Genomic DNA, 23,834 nt, shown 5'->3' on the forward strand with positions numbered 1-23,834 from the left:
CAATCAAACACTTGCAAGGGCGCATTCCCGGTAGATTACTTTGTAACATGAATGGTGTTTCTGTTGCGATCGTCACAGACAGAGAGGCAAAGTGCTGTTTTCCGTCTGAACGTGACCTTTTGAGAGCGTGGGGCTTCATCAGCAACCCCTTGATAAATCAGAAAATAGAAACATCACATCAATCTCACGTCTCTCATGTTGGCCCATGGCACTGAAATGAGGTAGCGGACACCCGGTGTTTATAAATCCACAGGCAGGTTTAGCTGTGGGGGCCCCGAGCCTCCCGTGAACACCCCTCAACAAGTCACAATGGCTGAACGGAAGCTGCCCTGCTGCTGCAGATCGAGCGTTTCTCAACGCCGGAGCACAATGGGGCCAAACCTGCCTTCATCCCTGGGCTCTAATCTTGTTTCTTTCCCTCCATCTCCCTCCCTCTGTCCCTCATTCACAGCCCGGTCCGGACGAATGACAGCTCACCACGCGGTACGTTGGCACAATGGTGCTAATAATGTCACAGTGCCCCCATTTTTTCTGTCAAACAGTCGTGGCTCTTGTTCCTGACAAAATGGCTGCTGATTGAAGGGTTTCTGAGGGAAGGCACTGTTTGAATGAAGGGTCTGTGCACAGATCTAATTAAAACACAATGCAGCAATTACTACTGTTCTATATGTGACAAATGAACAGAATTAGACACCACAGGGAGAGAAAACACACACACACACACACACACACACACACACACACACACACACGCAGGTATGTACCCGCGCATACACACCAACCTAAACACTATGTCATAATAAACATTTAAGAGCCACTGTGCTAAATCAGCAAAGTAAACAACGAATGAAGTGCACACCAGATTTCTAGAATTGATTTATTCTTCATTTTTGCACGAGATAAGGGAGTTCTTGGAGTGAACAACCTGGGGCCCATTTCACCAAAGCTAATTGTGAGCGCTGCCTAAACATAGATCGCAAATGGTGGCAATGTCACGTTTTACAAATGACTGTGGCTCACACATTGCAGATTTTCAGGGCTCTCTTATGCACATGAGCGAGAAGAAATTACTCCACGTTGCAAATTTGGTGGAATGGCCCCTTATTCGGTCGGGGTTAGGTCTGCAAAAAACAAACTCCTCCAACTTCATTTTAATTTTAATGTCGGTGCAGTTTGGAGTTCATCAGCTGGGTTTTGAAAAAGTTCCATAAGCACACAAGCATAAAGAACTCGTGTGATTCTTCAGCTAAAGTGAAAATACGAAAATGTTTGATTGCTGTAATGAAGCTTTCGCACAACCGTAAGAAAATCCTGCCGTTTCCTGCTGAGATTTTACAACTTACTGCAAGCACAAAACTATTCTGTGCCATAGAAAGGAGCCCTAAATGGTAGAGGAAGGATGTCAGACCAAGCCCAAACAGTTGCCACTCCAACGCAGGCCTCATGTGATGTAGCTCCCGAAAGAAGTCACCACAAAGACCAATGTGAACCAAACCAACAGCAACTCCACAGTGAGAACAGGGCGATGGGACTGGTCAGATGTGACGGGACCTCCGCGAGGGGACCCCACTCTGCACTTGACATTCATCTCCTCTCAGATCACTTGAGTGTGACTTTCCCTCGGCTTTGCCCAGCGTGGAGCCCGCAAGTCCTCGACGACAACGCTGACATGCATTGTTGGCGTGTCACCGGGTTTTGGAGAGGGCCACGTGTGTCCAGTCGGCTGAGACAAGTGCCCCCATACATGATGTCAGACATGAGAACGGACGGTCTACAGAGCAAAACACACTCCCATCTGCAAGGCTTGGGCACAAAGAGACTTATCTGAGAATCGGCTCAGGGGCCGTTAGAGCCGGCTGCTTTACGCGCTTTGTGCAGAGAATGGCGTCTTCGTTTTCTCCCAAAGCCAACAGGAATTTACATTTTTAGCGCTCGATGTGGCTGATGCTCTCATACAGAACAATTTGTATAGGTTGAGTGCTTGAGAGTCTTGCTCAGGGACACTTGAGCAAGAAAAATACTCAATGGCCGAAGCATCTGCACCTTTTGAATGCAGGATAATCTCTCAAACCAGCAGGCCATGCTGCCAGGCAGTTAAAACCTGGATTATGAGGGAAATCAATTAAGGGTAGACAAACGTAAACGCTGTTTACCCACCTCTCAAATTCAGAAATTTTTAGTGCACTCAAACTAGGTTACCTCGCAGTTTCTTCAGCAAATTCTGGGTAACTCCTTTTCTTCTCTGCTGGAACATTGTATCCTCATAGCGGCCATCAACCCACCACCCAATCACGGAAGTTAAAACAAACAAACCCTCTTCCCTGAAGCTAGCATGCATGAACATTTACTGGAGCTGCTCTCATGGAGCAGACCAATAAGGACATCTTATTAAGAGAAAGGACATCTGATTTTATGTGTAATGTGCTGCACCAGATAACCGGACTCATGTTAACTCCATAGCTTCTAACCTTGACATTACAAAAGTATGTTGTTGATCCACAATTGCTGTAACTAACACTATGCCAGTTAAATCCCTACTTCATGCACTGTCAGATTTTTTATTCGGGGGCTTTATATTTCGAGAATGTGAAGGAAGGGGGATGAGGAGAGAGGAGACAGAAGCGAGGGAGAAACACAGGATACAGAAGTTTAAACAGAGAAACATGGAAAGAAAGTAATGAAGGTCTAACTGACTGAAGATTTAAAGAAAAAGATAAAGGTGGAAAAGAGACTGGAAGGTGTCTTTAGTTTAGAAGGAGTACATACTGTAGACAAAACATTACACTACAGACTTGACTATATACCCCTTACTGAATCTTCATATTTATGTACCAATATATCAGTGTACTTGTCAGCTGAGAAAGTACCACACATACACCTGACGGGTCTACGAAGGGATTTTAAGATACAGAGAGATAAAGTGAATATTAACTTTACATGCAAATTCTTTCACAGCTGTGACTAAAGCAGACGAAGGACCAGAATACTTTGGAGACAGGCTTCTCTCATTTCTTTATTTTCATAACTTCACGGAGATGCCTCATCTTCATGTGGTGGAAACTCAAACATGTTCCTCAATTAAAGCATGGGTTTTGCTGCTGGAACAACCTTTTGTTCCCCAGAGAGTGTTTCGTCATACATTCATGACGGAAAGTGGAAGAAACAGTCACATCACATGTAAGCATCACGGATTTGTCTGCGTCCTTCTTCTTCTGTGTTCACACCAGTTAAGAACACAGGAGGAACCCAGTTAGAATAGATTTGGTGAATTTTGATAACTGAGCGAAGAAATACAGTTGAAAGCTCCAGAACAAGCAAGTAAGTGTACTTTGAGTGGATATTGTTTTGTTAACTGCTGTTTCCAAGAATGAACTTACAAGCTCAACTTTTAAGCTAACATGGACGAGAAGTTGAAAATGGAAAGCTTGAACATCTACTGTTCATGACAACTGGGCAAACTCCATCTGCTGATGAAGACCATGTGATACAGTTCAAAGCTCTGGAACAAGCCAGTAAGTGGACCTAGAGTTTAGATTGTTATGACCGAACTTTCAGGCTTACTCTGCTGTTATTTGGAGTTCAGATGGCATCGTTGTCACAAATGAGCTAAATGAAGAAAAAGTGCAGAGAGTGATAAACGGCCTCAGACCTGCTGGGTGTGAATGAATCTGTGTCATCAGTCAGACAGCGAGACAGGCGGAGACGGCAGGGGAGTCTGTGTCAACTTCATTGTCCTGCCAGACAGAGGCTGATGGGTCTCTAAAAGACTGACAGATTTCACTTGGCCCAGAGCCAGCAGACAAACACACACACACACACACATTTACATACAAGCGGCACCCTACACAGCATGGGAACTTTTGGGGCTGCTGGTTTCGATGAATGGATGACGGAGGCGGAGGGCAGATTGTCAAACTATTAGTGTCAAACATGGGATTCAAAATCGTGTCCCCTGCCAGTTAATGGAAAAAGAAACACTGCAATCATTTATTTTAATTGAAAAAGAGTGAAGTGTTCTCTGTAAAGCTGAAGCTGATGTAAATGCAGAAAAACTAGTACACAAGACAATATGAACAAGAAATAAATTCTACCTTTCGGAGTAACTAATGAGGGCTTGTGCGATTTAAAATAGTTATCTTGAGAAAAACTTTACTACATGAAAGTCTTGTTTTGTGGACATTTATTTCCTAAAACCAGAGAAAGTGCACGGGAAAGAAGAGTTGACTGTCAGACTGAACCTGCTCCTCCTTCCCGAAATGAGACGGACCTCACAGAGACCAAAACCTATGGTTCAGGCGCTCCTGGTCCACTTGAAAAATAAAACATGTCCAAGTTTATAACCATGATGAATCCCTCAAACGAACAAGAAAGTGTGAAGTGTGAAAACCTAAATTACGAGTGATGAACAACATGTTAACTGGTGTCGTTCACATTATGTCTAAATTTACCAGCTACTGATCACCTGATTGCAAACACCGGGTGAATACGACATGATGTTTCCTTGACTTTAAGAGATGATGAGAGTCACCTGAAGACTTTATTTAAAAATTGATCGACCCACAGTGGATTATGGGATACAGCGAAGCAATACACTGATCGTGTCCTACAAATTTGGTTATTTCTCTTTTGAATCAGGTATCAGACAATCTGATAAACCTGTTTGCAAATCTGCAACTTTGAGGCAGCCTCTGAATTGGGAATTTGAGACAAGTATTTCTAGAAGCATGGGACTAATGATAGCAGTGTCGATCAGTTGGTCCGTAACTTTGGTTCAGAGTAGCAACTTTGGTGATCCCCTGACTTTTCATCCAGGGCCACCAGCAGGTCAACGTTTTCACATGTCCAGTGAAATATCTCGACATCTTCTAGATGGACTGGAACCAAATGTTGTACATTCGTAGTTCCCAGATGATGAATCCTAAAGACTTGAGTTTTTCCTCTAGTGCCACCAGCAGGTTTGACTGATGATACTTGGATGGATTGCCATGGAAGTTGTTGCCTTTAGAATGATTTGTATAGACTTGTCATCTAGCGCCATTGTCAGGTCAAAATTTGTATTTGTCCAATACTTTTCTGATTGCGTTTATGACCAAACTAATGACATTCCCATCAGCCTCAGCTGTACATTTGCTAATTAGCAAATGTTAGCACGTGAACACAAGCATGTTAACATTGTTATTGTGAGAATGTGAGCATGAAAACCACAACCATTTTTACGTCTACTTCACCACGACTGCTCAAGTTCAAAATCCTTAGCTTGTGGTGCTCAAAGCATCAAAAAGATGCCATGTAGTCCCATAATATTCAAGAAATGCAGACATCTCTACGACGGATACCTCCATACCTCAAATTGAACACAGCAATGATGAGACAAGCGCTCTGTGTTGATCCACAGTTAGAACAAAGCAGGCCTGTCATCAACACTGACCCACAGCGCTCAGTGTTGATGAAGGCCAACCTGTGGTCTCAGTATCTGCCTTTGAACCGCATTCAAAGAACAGAGCTGCTCAGCCTCTTTCGCACATCCTGTTTTTTTGACACTGATGTCGTCACCCCACCCATTTGAAACAACACTGAAAAACAGGGCTGAGATGGGGGCTATATATTAATCTGGTCCCCTAAATTAAGGTCAATAGAGCCGCCCGGTCAGTCATAGCAAACACAGTGGAGACTCGGGTCTAAATCAATTTACTTAGGAAAACCTGAGGTCGCGTAGGGTTAAGTAAGAGATGGCAGGGGGGGGCGGCGTTGTTTCTCCATTCAGCATATCTGATTTAATACGCATCGGAGCAGGGAGGCGAGGGAGGAGGGGGGACGTACCAAATAAACTCAGCGGATATTAAAGGTCAAAGGGTCGTCTAACATGTGTTTTCTGAGACAGACCTACTGAAGACTAAAGCAGACGAGTCACAGCTGAGACCGAGGCGGCGCAGATGTGGACCGAGTCAAACGTTAGACCTTGAAGTATTTAGACTGGACACACAGGTACATCACGCCACCAGGTGAACAATATTTACTTTCAATACTTACGCCAAGATAATGAGTTTCATTTTCAAACATATTACCGCTCAGGATTAAAAGCACGTTCTTAATGTTTTGCCAACACACGTAATTTGGAAAAAAGTCACAATACTGTACTGCTACTCTGACTTAGCAAGCCTGTTAAATATTGTTACTATTTGATCACTTCCATTTACTACCTTTGTAATACCTTGTATTCTTTTCATAGTGTTTGATTTGTATTTTATTTTCTCTTCTCATTCTCATGTTTATTTTCAATGAATCCTTAATCAAACCCTCATCGTATAAGAAAAAGGTTTGATGCATCAACAAGACATTTAGAGCAAAACTCACCCCAAAACATTAGAAATGTGTTAAAAAGAACAGGTACTTATGACGTATTTTGCATTTATGTGAGATTTTTTTGTGTTGATGGTGCATTTTTCTTATTTCAATGGATAACTAGTTCTTTTTGTTTTTCATCTGTCCGACCTCCTTTGCGATTTTCTTCTTTTCTAATGAGAATTTTCCAGCTGGGGATCAAAGATTTTACCTTATCTTATTTAAACATCTAGTTTGGAGCGAGGCCTTCCTTCTAAAGTTGCCATTTTTGTTCAACAATAATACAGACACAAAACTATAAGAGAACAAGAAACACCAGAGACAGTTTTCAACACCTACAACAGCCAGTTGTAGCTGGTATTCTGGGAATTGTAGGAAACAACACTTTGTCACAATATAACTCCTGAAACGCACTGAAGAGCACAGATTACAGATATAAAATAGTGAAATATAATGTATTCCTTTCACTTTTTGGCAGCTACACGTTCAGTGCCTGGCTCCAGGGCACTTCAACAGTCTTATGTGTCAGCTGACGGACTGAAGCTGTGAACTTTTATCTCCAGCAACTCTGACGTACTTGAATTTAAAAACCTAATAAAGCAGATTCTCCAGTTTTTCCCACACTGGGGACAGATACGAACACAGTAACGTCTCACGAGCCGACGCAGTTCTGTGGAAGTCATCAGTATCAGATGGCAAGATGGGGGAAAAGATTTCTCACGCAACAGTTTAAAAAGATATTTAATATTATTTTTGCTCGGAGGTAAGATTATTTCCACATGGCAGTGGTACAAATGATACCATCATTTTTTAACAGTTATGATATAATTTCCGTGTTTTATTTTCATTTAATTTGACTCATTTCATCGTCGTGCACTTGAGCTGGCCGGCCACACTGATGCAGTCTGTAGTCAGGCTGCAGATGGTCATTTACTTCTTCCAAGAGTATAAAGGGATCATACAAGGGGAAAAAAGTTGTTTTATTGTTTTACCAAAGCTTTACAGGTCAGTGCCTCAACTTAAAAACACCACACTGTTTCATGATTTGTAAGAGACAGACAAAGCACAGGAGAGTGTTGCTTTTGTTCATTTGTTGCCCAACAAAATGGAAGCAAATTTCAAAGTTTAGAGAGACATCCAAGACACCATTTTTCTTCCATTAATTGGAGAGCTGTGTAATTTGACAAAAGTTTATTGTTGTGTTGCATTTTGTGTTCTTGTTAGAAAATTGTTCTAAGATTAGATTCTCACTGCGCACCAGCAGGTGGCGCTAACGGACCTTTTTGCTGCTTCCAAACCACTCTATATATACAGTTTACTATATATATATATATATATATATATATATATATATATATATATATATATATATATATATATGACATATGTTGTTCTTGATTAAACTACTCAGCAGTATATAAAGTAGGTAGAATTATCTCCACCAGCTGCAACATTAAAATGTTATCAAATGAATCCATCAATAATAATAATAATAATACACGAGTATAATATATGAAACAATAAAACACTCCAGAAGGGGCCATTCTGGATAATACTTTTACTCTTGATACTTTAAGTACTACTTTCACTTAACATTTTGAATGCAGTATTTTTTATAGCATTTCCACTTTTACTTATAAAGGATCTCAATACTTCTTCCGTCACTGGCTGTTTCTGATGATCTCACATCACCTCGTAAACTGTTTTAAATCTTAACTTCCGCACACTGAAAGGATTTACATCCAAAAGAAACTAATTTGGCATCTGAGAGTTGCACGTTGGTTGAAAACGATCCCAAAGCAAATGTATACCTGACACACAAGAGCCCAACCAATATATCAGCTGATGTGAACTAATCACAGATATTTGGTATCAGAGTGTTTGTCAGCTGATACATAACAATGAACTGCAGCCAGTTTGTCCACCAGAGGGCACAGTTTCCACCAAGCGTCATGCTCAGTGCATGTCTCGCTCACACCTCTTCACACACATACATTTAAGTCAAAAATGTTAATGTTATTTGTTTCTGTGAAAATACTGAATATAAGTTAGTACGAAGTAACAATATCATATTCTTTCAACTCTCAGATATCAATAGTATCTGCCTCAAAGAATTGATAGGGATATAACTATTATTATGCGCTGGCACATTATTCTACCACTATATGGATACTGCAGCCACCAGCAGCCGCCTCCTCCACAGGGAGCTCTGCAGAGACGGAGCCACGTCCCACAAGGCCTTCCTGGAGTTAAACTGCACCACGACTGAGGCTAATCTGTCACGAAAATCAACTACATTGCCTCAAAAAGATTGCAATGATCATATATATACAATAAGGATCACCCTGACCCGAAGCTCATATACTAAACACAAAATAAGAAAAGGCTAAAGCTTCAATCAGGTGGACATCTGTGGTTTAAAGCTGACTGCTTTTGAAGTAACGAGGTAGAAAAGTATAGTAAAAAAAACAACAAAACAGACATTTAGAAATGGAGGCAGTAATATACATCTACTTATTGAGGACAGCATCTCTTATTTTTACATTTTTTATTGATTTTATTAGTGCAAGAACTCCTTGACTGTGTTAATCAGAAGACTTGCATGAAACACAGTATCTGAGATGCACCTGCAGGACACTCAAACTGCCAGTAGATGTCAGTATTTCATTTGAAATGAACCTCCATGGTGCGACAGCGCATCCCATCACACATCTCAGCAGATGCGTCTCAAAACTGTCAAAGGAAATTAGATTTGAAGTGTTTAATGATCCCAGAATTAAAGTAATACTACCTTCTAAATACACTGCAGCAGCTCAGTTCAGTATAGACAGGAAACCCTTCCCTGAAGGAAAGATCACTGGAAGAGTCCTGTATCTACAGGGGTCTTTATGATATTTAATCTCCTATAGTATTCCATAAAATCCCCTTATACTCAGAGCAAATCAATGGTATAAAAATGTTTATATATGTTAATGTTATTGTGCTTTATGGCGCCCTTTAATCTGCTGTATTCATAGATTCCCTGTTAATGCTTCAGAGGTGCTTATACTGTATGATAGTATACAGATATATGCAGATTTTCCTCACTTACCTTTCATTTAAATAGCTGAACCCGTCAGTTAATGAACGAGAGTAATTCTTATATTATTATTAATATTATTAATATTATTCAACTGATGAAGGGAAAACTGCATTGAAGTGAATGAGGGAAGTTAGAATTGGCTATGGCAAAGAATAAAAACAACCCCACCTGATTTTAGAAAATGTGGAAACAGCCAGTACTATCTAAATGACGATCAATATTTCTGATTCATTCAAAAGGGAAACATACAAAAGTATAGATAAGTGATAAGGACACAAATGGTAAAAAGATCAAAGGGCATCAAACCAGCAATATTTCCAATCATCATAACTCATTAACTGATGGCTGCTGGCTGCCAGAGATAAATACTTTCCCAAACCTAATCCTTCCAAACAGCCAACATGCTCCATCTTCAAATGATTTTATAATCAATCATCTGTATTGGGTTATTGATTACATATAATTAACGACTGAATAAGCAGATGCTGTCTTAATCGTTTAAAAGACTACTTTGATTATGACATCCTTAATGCACCGGCGGTTTGTCTGGTCTGTCCTATCTGAACCCGGAGAGGGAGGGAGGGAGTGGGGGAGGAGGGGGTCAGCTGGGAGAGGAAGGAGGGAAAGAAGTGAAGTGCAGAGAGGAGTGGGCGCGGTGAAAACCAGCGCATCCTGGAGTCTCCAAAGCTGCGCAGCATCCAGATGAAACATCCGACGGTGAAAAAGTTGCGTGTCTTTACTTCGAAAAGTCACTCGGGTGTTTGTTTTGCGGTGTTCAGACTTCACCTCAGCGGGATGGATCCGTGATGCGGAGAAGTGAACTTTCCCCGTCTTGTTTCGCATCCATGCTGAGGGCGCAGACTCGTTTTGGGAAGGACTTACTTTCCCCACACCCGCGCTGTGCTCCGCGCGCCGTCCTGTAGATGGGATTTCAGGGTTGTTGTTTTTTTTGCGGGGGATTTCTGCGTGGTGCTTTTATTTCTTCCTCGCTGAGAGAAAAAGTTTGACTTTAAAAAAAAAAATAAAACGTGAAGAAGGGAAAACGAGGCCGAGGAGTCGAGAGGAGGAGAGCTGTCCGGACAAAAAGTCGAAGAGGGGACACTTTGGTGAGTTTGAGTCGCTGCTGCCATGTGCTCATGGGAAAACTGTCTGAAGTCAGAGTAATGGAGTGAGTTTAGAAATCCAAGAACAAACCACTGAACTGTCACTGTAGCAGATGTTTTCTTATTCTTTTAAGGCTTTCATTAAGTCCTGTTCCTCACAAGGACCTCATCAGGAGATTCTTGCACTTTGTGGTGTTTTACATTCTGTAATATCACTACAATATTTCTATAATATTTCTTTAAGCCACTGACTCACTCTTTAAATCTTCATTAATATCACTACAATATTCCCCAAATCTTTAACATATACTGACTGGCTTAGCTGCATATTATATTATCATTGTATGTAATTATTAGAACAAATAAACAACACAGCGAAGACAGAACAGCTTTTTTCACACTGAATGTTTGAAATGAGGGAATTTCTTGGAAATAGTTATTTGAGGTTTACATTAAAGCTGGAATTCCAGGAATTTGCAACCTGATATTTAAGATGCTCTCTGGTAAACCAGCTGGCACAGGAATGATTTTAAACTTCTTCACATCTTAAGAAAAGTTTTTTTGTTCCCTCCCTATTTTTTCTGGGATCTTTTTGCACCTTTTTATCTATAATTATTTTTCAAAGAAATTGAAATTGTCTAGTCAAAGTATCTGTTTGTATCATTAAAACAAGTTGAAATTAATCACTTATGTTTTTTGCAGAGGAAGTCAGGTTTTATTACTTACAGCTTGTGTTGATTTCCCCTCAAATAAGCACATAAGCTGCTTGAAACGTTAAAATTAGAGATTTAATGATTGTAGTCTTTTTCTGCAGCTACATATGAATCTGCAGTAAGAGGCCTCACAGATTAAGGTCCAACTGTTTTCTTTTGTTGGATGTTGAAGCTAAATCATTGCAGCAATCAGCAGTACATTTTTTTATGATTTAACAAGATAAATGTAAGAAAGTAAAACAACAAAATGAATCTAAAAACCTCCAGGCTGGTTTCCCTTTGCCTCGGATTAGATTTTTTTTTTTTTAATGCTGAATGGCCGGTTGCATTCATTTGCATCAGAAAAAAAGTTTTAGTGCATTTGCTATTGTGCAGAATGAAGAGTTCTAGCAGTCAGGGAGCAGGGGGGAGTGAAAAGATGTGAAGAAATAATGGGGCCACATTATTCAGGATGACATGGGGGCTTCCCAAACCTGTGATGGGGATGTTGCTTTCATCCTGCCCCGAGCGCCTTCCCTCGCTGTCATTTTCACACATTTCCACCCCCGCGTCCCGTTTGTTCATCATTACTGATTGCAGCTCTGATTCTTTGGCACATCTGTGGAGAGTTTAATGACTGAAAAACGCAGGGAAATGATGGATTCGGTGCAAAAAAACAAGAAAAGGAAAGAAAGGAGTCTGGCATGCAGGGCGCGTTAAATGTGAATTGGAAGTGAGTAAAACGCCCCGCTGTGAGGACTCAAAAGTCTCTTATCCCACAAAACAACAAGTCCACACCAATTACGCCATGTGGCCCCGGGGCAGTTGTTCCTTGTGGGTTTTGTGGAGAAAAGAAGCATCGGTGGCTTTACACAAGCAGGGGAGTAAATCCACAAAACCCAAAGGGTTTTGCATCTTTTAAAATTCACCACCAAAACCTCCAAACCTGCTGAAACACACAAATTAAATTTGTAGGTGCAAGCGGTGCAATGACAGATGACTGAGACGAGTTATCAGATGTATGTGAGCAGAGTTTGTAGTTTCTTTCTTTCCTCTGTATTACAAAAATAACCAGCAGGTTCAAATTTAGGACCTATAACTAGCTGCAGCCATGATTAATCTGAAGATTCAAAATGCCAATCCTAATTTTCCAACCTGGAAAGATACTTTTTTTTTGTCTGACCAATAGAAACCAGCTGAAACCAGAACATTTCAGGCATTTTCCCCTAAAAAAATAGCAATTAATCAATCATCAAAAAATGGAGTAATCGACTAATTGTTTCAGCTCTATGACAACTTAGCTGGCAGGTGGGCAAACCAGCAGAAATCTGACCTGTCTAAGATCTGGATTTACTACACCATGTGAGAATTCAAAACTTTTTAAAGCAAATTTAGGCAGAAAAAAGCGTATTGTCTTTAAAGTTTATTTCTTAAGCTATCTGAATTTGTTGGCCCAATACTCAACTACTGCAAAAACAATTAGTCAATTAATCAAATAGTCCATTGACAAAAAAAACATCAATCGACAACAACTAATAACCAATTAATCATTTAAGTCTTTTATCAAGTAAAAATACCAATCATTCTCTGGATCGAGCCTCTTAAATGTGAGGATTTGCTGCTTTTCTCTGTTTTATATCATTGTAAACTGAATATCTGACAAAATCAGCAATTTAAAGACTTATGATGGACATCTCTCACTGCTTTGTAAAATTGAATCAACTAAACAATTACTCATTTAATAAAAAACAAACAGATGATTCGATAATGAGCATAATCCTTCGTCGCTGCCTAAAATCGAGTGTGCAGATGTTTGAATTTCAGGCTGCTGACCTTCCAGCACACTTCCTCTGGTGTGTTTGGATTACAGCCGTTATGGTTTTATGTTTAAGTGGTTTACACTGTTTGCTTTCCTCACTGACCCCTGCTAATCACCGGCAAACAGGTTCAGAAGTCAAAACAGGATCAGATTATTTTGACAGTAATGTACAGCCAGGACACATGAGGACAGATTGTAGACATAAAGAGAACTAGAGAAGTTAAATTATGTCAAATAGCCTCTGTAACACTCTCTCTCTCACACACACACACTTTTGCACTGAGCAAACATTTATTTTGTGAGTTACTCTGAAACTCTGGTCACTTTTTCTACCAGATCTTAGAAAACACGAGAAACTTCCTCTGACAGAGGAAAGCAGCTATCAGGCAGCAGCAATTACATATGATGAAAACCGAGCCGTGTTTAATGCAACGGCATCACACACACTGAAACGCACATACGCACACAGACGTCTGAAATCAAAGGTCCAGGGGCCGCCGGGGGCCTGTAGTTCCTCCTCTTTGCTGTGTACCCGGAGCTCTTCGGGATCAGCTTTGATGCGTCTGTTAATTAACTCCTGAAGGGACGGCAGTAATGCCACGATCAGGCCTGACAGCCGCTGAGTTGAGCAGGGGAGTCCATGTGTGTGTGTGTGTGTGTGTGTGTGAATTTCAAGGGCGGATATGAAGGATGCCCCACGCTGTGAGGAGCGGCGCCCACGATGACATTTTGACACGTCAAGATAACGAATGATCCCAGATCTCAGAGAAGTGTTTGGCTTTCTGTGGGGGGACGGATCATCTCTCCCATCCTTCAGCGGGGTCGCTTTGGTTATCACAGGCTATCACCACATGTGATAGCTTTGCCGTGTTCAATGATCGCCTCATGCGGCGCAGAAGCTGAATGGCTGCTTCTTGATGAAGAGCCTCGCCATTTTTACCTCGTACGACAAGCAGTTAAAGTGAAAACAAGCTCTGAATCGCCAGCCAAACCGCAGCGGCATCAACCAGGCTGAGCAGCAAACGGGACAGCTTTCTTGGGGTTTTTTTCGTCCCCAAAATTTTTTTAACATGTGGCGTCCCTGCGGGGCCATGTGGTATTCTTTAGCAATCAATCCCCCCTCGGCCGCGTCTTTCCGTGAGCTCAATCAGACCTTGAGGTCAGGAGGAATCTGTCCGGCCCCCGGAGGCCCCCCACTTCTTCTTTCCTCGTCAGGGGCCGGGGACAGACTTCATCTCGGGGGCCCCTGGAGGTCTGTGACATACTGTTAGTGACGGGGCCTCAGCAGGTTTTCCACCGTGTCACTGGCTATTAGCCCTGCTTTCAGGTGAGAGTGGACCTGCTGCTGTTTGACAGCTGCAAACCCGACTGTTTAACTTTACACCGAGCGACTTTCAGCTCTGGGAAGACGAAAACATCCAAATACTCCAGTTAAAGTCCCGCATTCGAGTAAAACTGCAGAAGTCAAATAAATGTAGTGGAGTAAAAAGTACAATAACAGTAGTATAAAGTATCAAAAAATTTAAACACTAAAGTACAAATACCTCAAAACTGTACTTAAGTACAGTACTTGAGTAAACTATTTAGTAACATCCCACCAACTTGCCTTAAAGGAGCTCAACAGTCTAAATCACTTCACCCTGATAATCTTTGGCACCTTCATTCCTGTTGTCTGTTTTTTGTATTCCATCCGTCTTCCGCAACATTTTCTCACCCTTTTATTAACATGTGGTCCGAGTTTGAGTTAAGTCTCACATTTTGATTTACATCTATCTATCTCACTGACCTGTTAGCATTTTAAAATGATGTGATGTGCTTTGTAACTTTATTCTGAAAATTGCTTTATATCTAAGATTGCTATCTTTATTATCTGAGAAGCATGCACACGCAGAGCAAGCGCAATAGCCACGAGGTTCCTTATGACGTAAGTTTTATCTGCGCATGTGCACAAGCGACTATAAGCCCCAAAGAACACGTTTGAACAGGTTCAACATGTCTACACACAACAAATGCAGTGTGAACAGAATAACATGAAGAATATACTGTTTATAATGTTTATAATGTCACTCTTTAGTCAATTGTGACTGCATTATGCTCTGCAGGTGTTCGTGTTATTGCGTCCACACCCTGTAGGCAGGCATGTGCACACACACACCCACACACACTTGTGGGTTGACAGCTGAGACTCAGCAGCAGGGAGTTTCCCTGGACGCATCATTTCGGGCCTACTGTCATGATGCTGAACAGTTATTACCTCTAAACACTCGTCATACGTTCCTAAAAGGGGGAAAGTCAAGTTTGAATAAGTCAGTGTAGTGTTGTGTGTTTGTGTGACCCCCGGAGGTGATGGTGAAGGGAATTTGTATGATTGCAATGTGGAAATTAGCTTTCAGACACAGTTACCATATCATACCATATAGCTACCATATTTAGCAAAGAGTTCCTATTGGCCACTACAGAAAGTCACTACCCAAACGGTTTGACCGTGAGAAATTAAGTATGTTTTATTATTTTGTCGGGAAGCTGAACAAGAGCGAATGTTCGCGAGGTTCCCACACTCACCTGGACATCTAATTCAAGGGCTTTTCGATGAGTTTCACGGTCTTAATATTTGGGTTATGAATCAAAATTACACATCAGAGAAGTTTAATTTCTCTGCTCATGATCTGTCAAAAACCTTTTACAGTTTTATTAAACAAATCCTGCTGCTGTATCAACACAAATCTCCATCATTGGGTTTTCTGCAACATGCAAACTGCTATAGCATTTCATGTTTTGGTTAAATACTAGTCAATCTAGGAATTAAATCAGTCCTTTGTTGCACTGTGCGTCTCCCAGGTATGACAGTATGGATCTGTATGAATGTGATGCAGAATTATAAAAAAAAAGAGCAAAAACCGTTTGTTGTATGAATAAAAGTTAAAAAGAAAGACTTACTGTAGGTGTTGACAAATAAAAGGACCCATCCGGGCAGGGAAGAGGAAGTCAGTGGTCCAAACTGTGGCTGTAAAACAGCGAGTGGCCGTGCTGTAGCGGGACCATTTGGTTGAGGGTCAGGGATCAAAGCAGCTGGTCAACCTCTGCGGTCAGCGTGGACTTCACGCCGGCTGCAGGCAGAGCTGGGGAGACGCACATATGGCAGTTTAGTGATGACTCAAAAAAATAACATGCAATCTCTTAGTGAGAGTTGAGAAATAACAACAGAGATCACATTTAACTGCTGAGTGAATGGGTTTAGTGTCTTGCTCAAGGAAGCTCTGACAAGATTCAAGATTCATTTGACACCGCAAGAATCAAACCTGCAACATGCAAAGGGCCCCTCCTCATACCTACCCGAGAGCCCTCCACCCTTGTTGTTTGCAGTCATTTTGTGTCTTTTTCTGGGGTATTTTGCAGGTTAACCTCAACCTCAAAGTGCTGCTATTACTTGAAAACTGCTCCTGAACTTCAGCAAATTGCTTCAGTCATTTTAATGTAGGGTTGCAGCCTAAGTATGCACTGATTAATTACCAAAACAACTGACTGATTATCAAAATTGCTGGCACATAATTTTCTGTTGATCGACTAATTCATCAATCAGCTGTTTCAGCACTAACACAGTCGTGCACTGTGTCTGCATGCACTGTGAAACAAAACATGCTTCTGTCCAGGACAGACAAGTGAATGAGCGAAGACCGAGTTCGGCTCTGATGTGAAATCATTTCTCACTGGGAGGTTGAGGGGAGCTGAGCTTTCCACGCAGGCTGGTAAAATAGCGAGTTAAGGACAAAAAGCACAAAAACACATGAATGCTAAGATGCAACGATGGCCTGTCTGCATTCATACAAGCCACAGGAAGCATTAAACTACCTTTAAGCACTGCTACTGCAAAAAAATAAAAAAGTGAGGTCAGGGTCTGCTGTGGCACACAGGTGGGAGGCGTTCATTCATGTAGTCCGGTCAAGGAGCCCAGCTGAATCATTCTGCAGCGGGGATTTCTCCTTCTGAACTCAGCCGCCACATCTGTTTGCTGTTGGTGAGGGCAGGAGGAGATCAGCCACAGGATATTGGACATCCAGGCAGAGGGGTGTGAAGCTGCTAACACTAACAGAGGCTGTTTTTCCTCTGAGAATCTCCCAGGAGAAAAAAAAGGTTGATGGTCTGATTCAGAAAAAGTTTAAAAATCCTAATTCAATCACTCTGATTTTTCTTGCATTTCCTATCCGCTGTGTCCCATCAGTATCCTCTGTTTATTATCAGCTAAAGGACAAATGGTGAAACAAATAATAAAATAAGGAACAAACAAGAAGCTTTATCATATTTGGCCTCATAGGAATACTCCTGCTCCCTTGTGCTCTGTTTTTAGCTTTCGGATTGGGGATTTTTTTGTCTCATTGCTGCATTGAAGTTAAGAGGAACAAGTCTGAGAAGTCGGTATAAATTCAAATGTCACTGTTAGCCTCTATTTGTACATTCGCTGCTCGCACAATAAACAACCCCCCCTTCGGTCGAAGCTGTATTCTATTTAAGACTCGCCACCGACCTGGGCTTCTTTTATGGGATAGCTATTATTCAAAGGAGAATAGGTGTAGGGCCCAACCATAAATTCCAGCAAGTGGCCCTTCGAAAAGGGGTACCGCGCCGAGGAATTGACTGCGTGCTCTGTGATTTTACTTTGGTATGCTGTGACCTTTTGAGTTGAGACAGAGTCATTTGTTTGGTTGACAAGAGCTGCTCTAATAATTCAGGGGGACAGCGGCTGCTGGTAATATTCGGTGATGAGCCAAACTGTACTCTTGTAAGCCGGCTACACCTAGAAGGCAGAGGCATTTGTTTTCCTGACGCCGGGAAGACCCGTTTGATTTCTGGGAGTTGCGGCCCTCCACAGGACTAATCTATATCGTGTGTCTCTGAGTATTTGTGGGCCATTAGTTAATTTGCATTGTGTCAAAGGTGTTATTTTGGGAGGACTTACTTTGATATTTTTTGCTGAACTCCACATGCTGCATGAACAGCCTCCTTGCAGCCTCTGCAAGGGAAAAAAATTATTTACAATGGCCATAATTTATTTATTAAGTTAGTTCAGCTAAAACTGCAAAAATCATAAATTTGTGATAATTGTGCAGAAACTATAAACGTTTAAATTAATGTAAAAGCACATAGAAGGTCATCATTGATAATGGCCATCATTTAACCATTAAGTTAGTGCAAGTAAAACTGCAAAAAACTTATATTTTACATTATACAGAAACAAAACATATAGTGCACTACTTAAAATATCCATGCATAAACAGCAGTAACTAATGAAAAGTAAAATCAGATGTGTTATCCCAACAAACAGGAGTGTTTGTGTTCCTCTCAGAGAAACAGAAAGTAATGACTTCAGTGAAGGGAAAAGATGAACTGACAACAATTGATTTCAGCACAAAGACTTGGGAGAAAAGGGGGAGGGGGTTACTCTGAAGTTGTTGTTCCCTTAAATAACTTTATTGTAAGGATCTCTTTGTTGGCTGTTATACTCAAATGAATCATTGTGTTTCCTTTCAAGTGAGCCTACAGTCAACAGTGGGAGGTGACAGTTAATTACACCACTAACTGAGCTGTTGACTTGCTAATGTGGTTGTTAGTTACTCCTACAAGGAAATTCACTAATGTTTAGGTAGCCACTCTCCTGTGTCACCAGGTCCATTGCCTCTTCTCTTACTTTGAATTAGGAGCAACTTTATTTGTGTGTGAAAATGAGTATCGTGTTAGGCCTAAAGCTAATGTTAGCACAAGATGAAAAGTTACCAGTTCTTCGCTAATGTTACTTCCACCAATACTAAACTACGAAGTTACTAGTGTATAATCTAAATAAATACAAACTTCATAGTGCAAAAGAGTCACTTATCATGTTTGGGAATATCATACTGTACATTAAAAAGGTGACATTACACTGTAGTTAAATGCTTTCTAAGGTTCAAAGGTTCAAACACCAATCTTCATACTTCTAGAGAAGAACTCCATTAACATTACCCCATTTTTACTAATTCAATCATTAACACTTGTATTTGTGCTGGTAAAAGGTAACACCCACCAGTTAACATCTTTGGTAATATATTATAAAGTTGACAAGCCTAAACAGTAGTTGAAAGCTTTTGAAAGACTGCAATGCTAACAGTAATCATGTCACAAGATGAGAAGCTAAGTTGCTAACTTCCTCTTTGCTTCTTCAACTATTAGAATTTATGCTATTAAAAATGTAGAATAAGACAAATGACAAAAAACTCACCAATTAACATTTTCAGGAACATATTAAAAAGCTGACCAGCGTGTTATACTGTAGTTTAAATCTTCTTTCAGGCTGCAGTGCCAACACAAGAGAAGTTAACTTGCTAACTCTCTATTTGCTTATTAAACCTTAGTGTTAGTGTTTGTGCTACTAAAAGCTACTTTAGCAAACAAGCTTTAAAAAAAAGCCAAAACACTCACCAATCAACGATTTTATGAGGAACTTTTCCAGGTATATTAAAAAAATATATTACCAGTTGAACAAACTGTAGTTAAAAGGCTGCAATGCTAACAGCAATGTTAATCTTCAAGTCACTACACGAACAGCTAACAAACTCCCTGTTTGCTAATTCTACTAGTAGTATTGTGTGGTCATCAGGTTTTGCTGTTGTTAAAAGCTTTTTGAAGCTGCACTGCCAACATTAATCTTCAAGCTAAACTCGCTAACTTCCTAATTCAGTCAGTATTATGTACTATTACATAATAGCGCACTGGCTTCAAAAAAACAAAACGCTCAATTACAGTTTTTGGGAATAGGGAATGGGAATGTGACGTCATCAACAGCAAGTCGGCCATTTTTGGAGGATACCAACCCTCAGCTTCACTTTTGTAATATATCGCTGCTTTGCCTCTGTCGAGAGCTTCCCTTTATATGGGCATTTGTCTGTCGCGCATACTTTATACATTTCTCTTGATGAACAATAACAAATGACCAGTGACAGATAATGACCGCTACCGTAGCTACGTACGCTGTACTCCAAAAAATGGCGGCGGCGCCCCAGAGTGCACTGCGATTCCCATTCCCTATATGCTGAAAATGTGACCACAAGGTCTGAGGCTAGTCTTCATGTACACAATGAAATTAACTTGCTAACTCCTACCATTAGCAGTAGCCTTGTATTTGTAACTTGTACTTTTCAGACATTTTATAAGTCTGCAATGCTAAAGGTAATTTTTTGCTCCTTTATGTTACAACAGGGCAATCAAACTTGCCAATTCATTGTTTGCTACTTCAACCAAAACACTCAACTAATTAACATTTTCATGACTATACTAAAAATGGTGACCTGCAGGTTGCTGTAGTTAAAAGCTTTTCTCGGACCACAATGCCAAAATTAGAGTTTATGTTACAAGATAAGAAGCTAACATGCCAGGTTAGCTGTTAGCTGCCTAGCTTTTCTGAGACTGCATCGCTAACACTAATCATTTATTTCACAAGATGAGAAGTTGCAGTTAGGGAGTTGAAACTACTTTCAACTGTGTATTATTCAGCGTAAAGGAGACACCAATTCAAGAAATTTTAAAATTTGATGTTTCAATGTTAGCATCACAGACTAAATTCCATTCACTTCTACTGTTTTGGTTGTGGAGAAATATCTTAAAACCAAAACTATCACTACACTAACTTCAAAAAAACAAAATACTCACAAATGAACATAGTCATATGTCAAAAGATGACCAGTGTGTTATACTGTAGTTTAAATCTTCTTTGTGGCTGCAGTGCCAACACCAATCACCAAGCTGCTAAATGTGTGAACAGTAAATGTTAAGCCTGACTAATAATGATTTGCGAGAACAGATCAGAGGACTGCGAGCGTGAAAGACTGCCATTATGTGCCTCATATATCACCTCAACTAAAGGAGCTTTTGTGTGTGTGTGTGTGTGTGTGTGTGTGTGTATGTGTGGGGTGAGGGACTTCCCATGAGGCTTCACTCCTGGCCTCTCACACCTGTTACACTGATTCATCCGCAGCAATAAAGTCACCAGACAGAACTGTCAGTCAGAAGCTCAGCTTTGTTAAAGAGGCAGTAAACTGGGTTTGGTCATTTACAAAGTCAATGAAGTGCTGGTTCATCGAAGTGTGTGACCTACAATCGTCGCATTGTTAGATGGTGTTGTTACTGGGGCCGTCCCGTAACCAGAGGGTCACAGGTCTGGTTCCTGAAACTACCAATGAGTCTGTTACTAGCTATTTCCAGTTAAAGTTTCTTTGAGAAAGGTAGCTAATATCAGCTGAAGATGTAAGAATCTAAACTGTGGAGGTCTCCTGTGAAAAGCTCAAATCCATATCACTGAAAGACACTGAAGATGTTATACACGATGCAAGAATTAAGAGCAGCCTCTTAATTAAAACCCCTTTCAGACATGCACCTAAATGTGACGTCAATTTTCCACGTTGGTCACAATATTCAGATCCTTTACTTAAATCAAAGTAGAAATACTCCGAACATGTAAAAAATACTCCATTAGAAGTAAAAACCCTACATTCAAAATGTTACTTAAATGAAAGAACATAAGTTTTATGAGCTAATTGGAGTGTTTTATTATTTACTGTATATTATTTTATCGTTTATTATTATTACGTGTAAGCAGAATTTATCATTTTGCCTTCTTAGGAGTGTTATAATAAATATATTACTTAATAATCATATTTAATGCTAAAAGAATATAAAATCTGTTTAATAAACCAGGAAACACTGTGAATCGGCCGATATAAACTTGGACCAATAGTCCAAAACCTAAAGAAATTAGATAAAGATTCAGGTTAGATTAAAATAACATAAAATACTATTACAGATCAAGACAAGACTGTGAGATATGGTTGAAATCTCCAAAAAACTAGTAAGTGGACCTTTGAGTTGAGTATATTTTGTCGCACAGAGACCAATCAGTGAATTCACACTGATATAAAACACAAAAAAACGGAAATTCGCACATTTAAGAAGCTAGAACCAGAGAATGTTTGGCATTTTTTGCTTCAGAAATGTCTTAAACTATAGCGACACTAAGTGATTATCAAAATTGTTGGCGATTACCTTTATGTTGATCGCCTAATTTATTAATCGACCTATCATTTCAGCGTGACTCTAAACTTGTTTTTGAAAAGGGATGTATAAATAAAGGTTATTATTATCATTATTATGATTAAACATGTGGCATTGGAGCCAAAACGGTGCCCAGTGGTTAACGCCAGATTTACCTCAGCTGGTCTTGCACTCAATCCAATCTGAGGCTTCTGCCTTAATAAAAAAACTCAACAGGTTCCTAAATGTTTAGTTTTTAAAGGGAAATGTAAGTAACATTATGGAGCCTGAATAAAGAGTCTCAAAGTCTTCTTCATTTCTGCTCCAGCTTTGAAGATGAAGTAGTATTGTTCTAACTGTTCAAGCCACAAAGCCTGTCTCAATAGTGCTGGCGGAAAGGTCAATAGTCAAATAAACTTTGATGACATGTGAGCTAAGACCTCCGCCTCCTCATCCCCCGTCCTCTTTAACCCCCAAACCCCCCGCGCCGACCCCCACGTCCCCACTGCCAGCAAGCAAATTGAGTCGTGAGTCGCAGGGGTTCGCGGGAAAACAGAAAGTCCCCGCACGATGAGCTGTCTTTCATGAAAAAATCTCTTGACATGTTTGCCCGGCGCTCGAGGATAATCTCGTAGGTTGAGCAAAGATAAACAAGTAGCAGAGGGCCGTGTGTGCCAAGGCAGGCACCACGTGGACACGAAAAAGGGATTTACAATGAGATTTTAGGCATCACGCTACTGTTCTTATCCATCTAGTATGAATGAACAGTTAAGGGTTCAATGTTTTTGATTGGGACTGCAGACACAGCAGCTTTTCTGGGTTTTGAACGACATTTCCAAGGTCAAGAATGTACTCTCACCTTCAAGCTTTTTTTGTTTTTGTTTGTTTGTTTATCTCTAACTTTAACATCAAACTGGAAACCATTTGGCCATTTGGGAGAAAACTGTCAAAGTAATGATGTCAATTACTGTGTTTTTTTCCACTATAAATAAATCAAATAAAGGCCCTAACGTGATAAATATTTCCAATGCACAAATAATAAACTGTCACTCTTAACCACTTCAAGACAATAAAAGGTGTGCTTTCATGCAACAGCAGCACTGTTTTGATGGCTTGTGCTAAAGTGACAGCACTGACTGAGCTCTTTTGGTATTTATCTCACTCAGATCACACTCAGTGCTCCTGACAAGCCTTTTCATGAACGCTCTCGAGCAGGAACATCTAAGTAATCTCTGTGCTCCCAGAGTGTATCTTGAGTGAGTCCTGAGTGTACTCATCTCATCCCAAATTAACACTTCCTTTCCTCAGTGTGGCCCTCCGAGTGTGCTCGACTCATTCGGCATTAACAGCTCCTTTTGTGTTCTTTCACTTTCAGAGACGTTGGCGATGGAGACTTCCACATCGAGAGCCACCGAGAAGAAAGACAAAATGGACGGGAACGGATTCTCCGACCTCCCAAAGAAACCCTCACCCTCAGAGACGCGAGGTAACTCGCTTTTTAAAACCTTCTCCCAAGCAGCAGCTGGATTTGAATTTTGTGTCCGGTTGTCTGTCAGGCCTCTGCATGCTGTGTGACAGAACGAGGTGCTCAGCCAGGGGGCAAAGGGGGAGCGAACACGGCCGATGAAATATACATTTCAAAGATAAAGTGCCATCTTGGGAGCCGATGCTCGTGGCTCTCCTCAGGCCTGATAAGGTACCAGCAGCAGTCAAAGGTGACTTACAGTAGACGTCTGATAGGA

The 23,834-nt window shown here is 40.7% G+C and overlaps 1 protein-coding gene and 1 long non-coding RNA gene across 3 annotated transcripts in view; one reads left to right on the plus strand and one right to left on the minus strand.

Annotated features, from left to right (window-relative positions):
- LOC122872039 overlaps positions 1 to 23,834 on the minus strand; it is a 170,545-nt gene that overhangs the window by 90,169 nt on the left and 56,542 nt on the right. Inside the window, exons 4-5 of the long non-coding RNA XR_006376998.1 lie at positions 17,993 to 18,046; positions 15,976 to 16,157 (exon numbers count right to left, since the gene is read on the minus strand). This is a non-coding gene — a long non-coding RNA (uncharacterized LOC122872039). The remainder of the gene's footprint in view (positions 1 to 15,975; positions 16,158 to 17,992; positions 18,047 to 23,834) is intronic.
- LOC122872035 (zinc finger protein GLI4-like) overlaps positions 10,251 to 23,834 on the plus strand; it is an 88,510-nt gene continuing 74,926 nt past the window's right edge. The window contains exons 1-2 of one of the 2 annotated variants that reach the window (XM_044187672.1): positions 10,251 to 10,530; positions 23,468 to 23,578. In XM_044187672.1, coding sequence (XP_044043607.1) covers positions 23,479 to 23,578 — 100 coding nt within the window. In that variant the 5' untranslated portion in view covers positions 10,251 to 10,530; positions 23,468 to 23,478. The remainder of the gene's footprint in view (positions 10,531 to 23,467; positions 23,579 to 23,834) is intronic. The other variant, XM_044187671.1, reaches the window with a different exon arrangement.

This window comes from Siniperca chuatsi, linkage group LG24 (assembly GCF_020085105.1).
Source record: "Siniperca chuatsi isolate FFG_IHB_CAS linkage group LG24, ASM2008510v1, whole genome shotgun sequence".
Lineage (NCBI taxonomy): Eukaryota > Metazoa > Chordata > Actinopteri > Centrarchiformes > Sinipercidae > Siniperca > Siniperca chuatsi.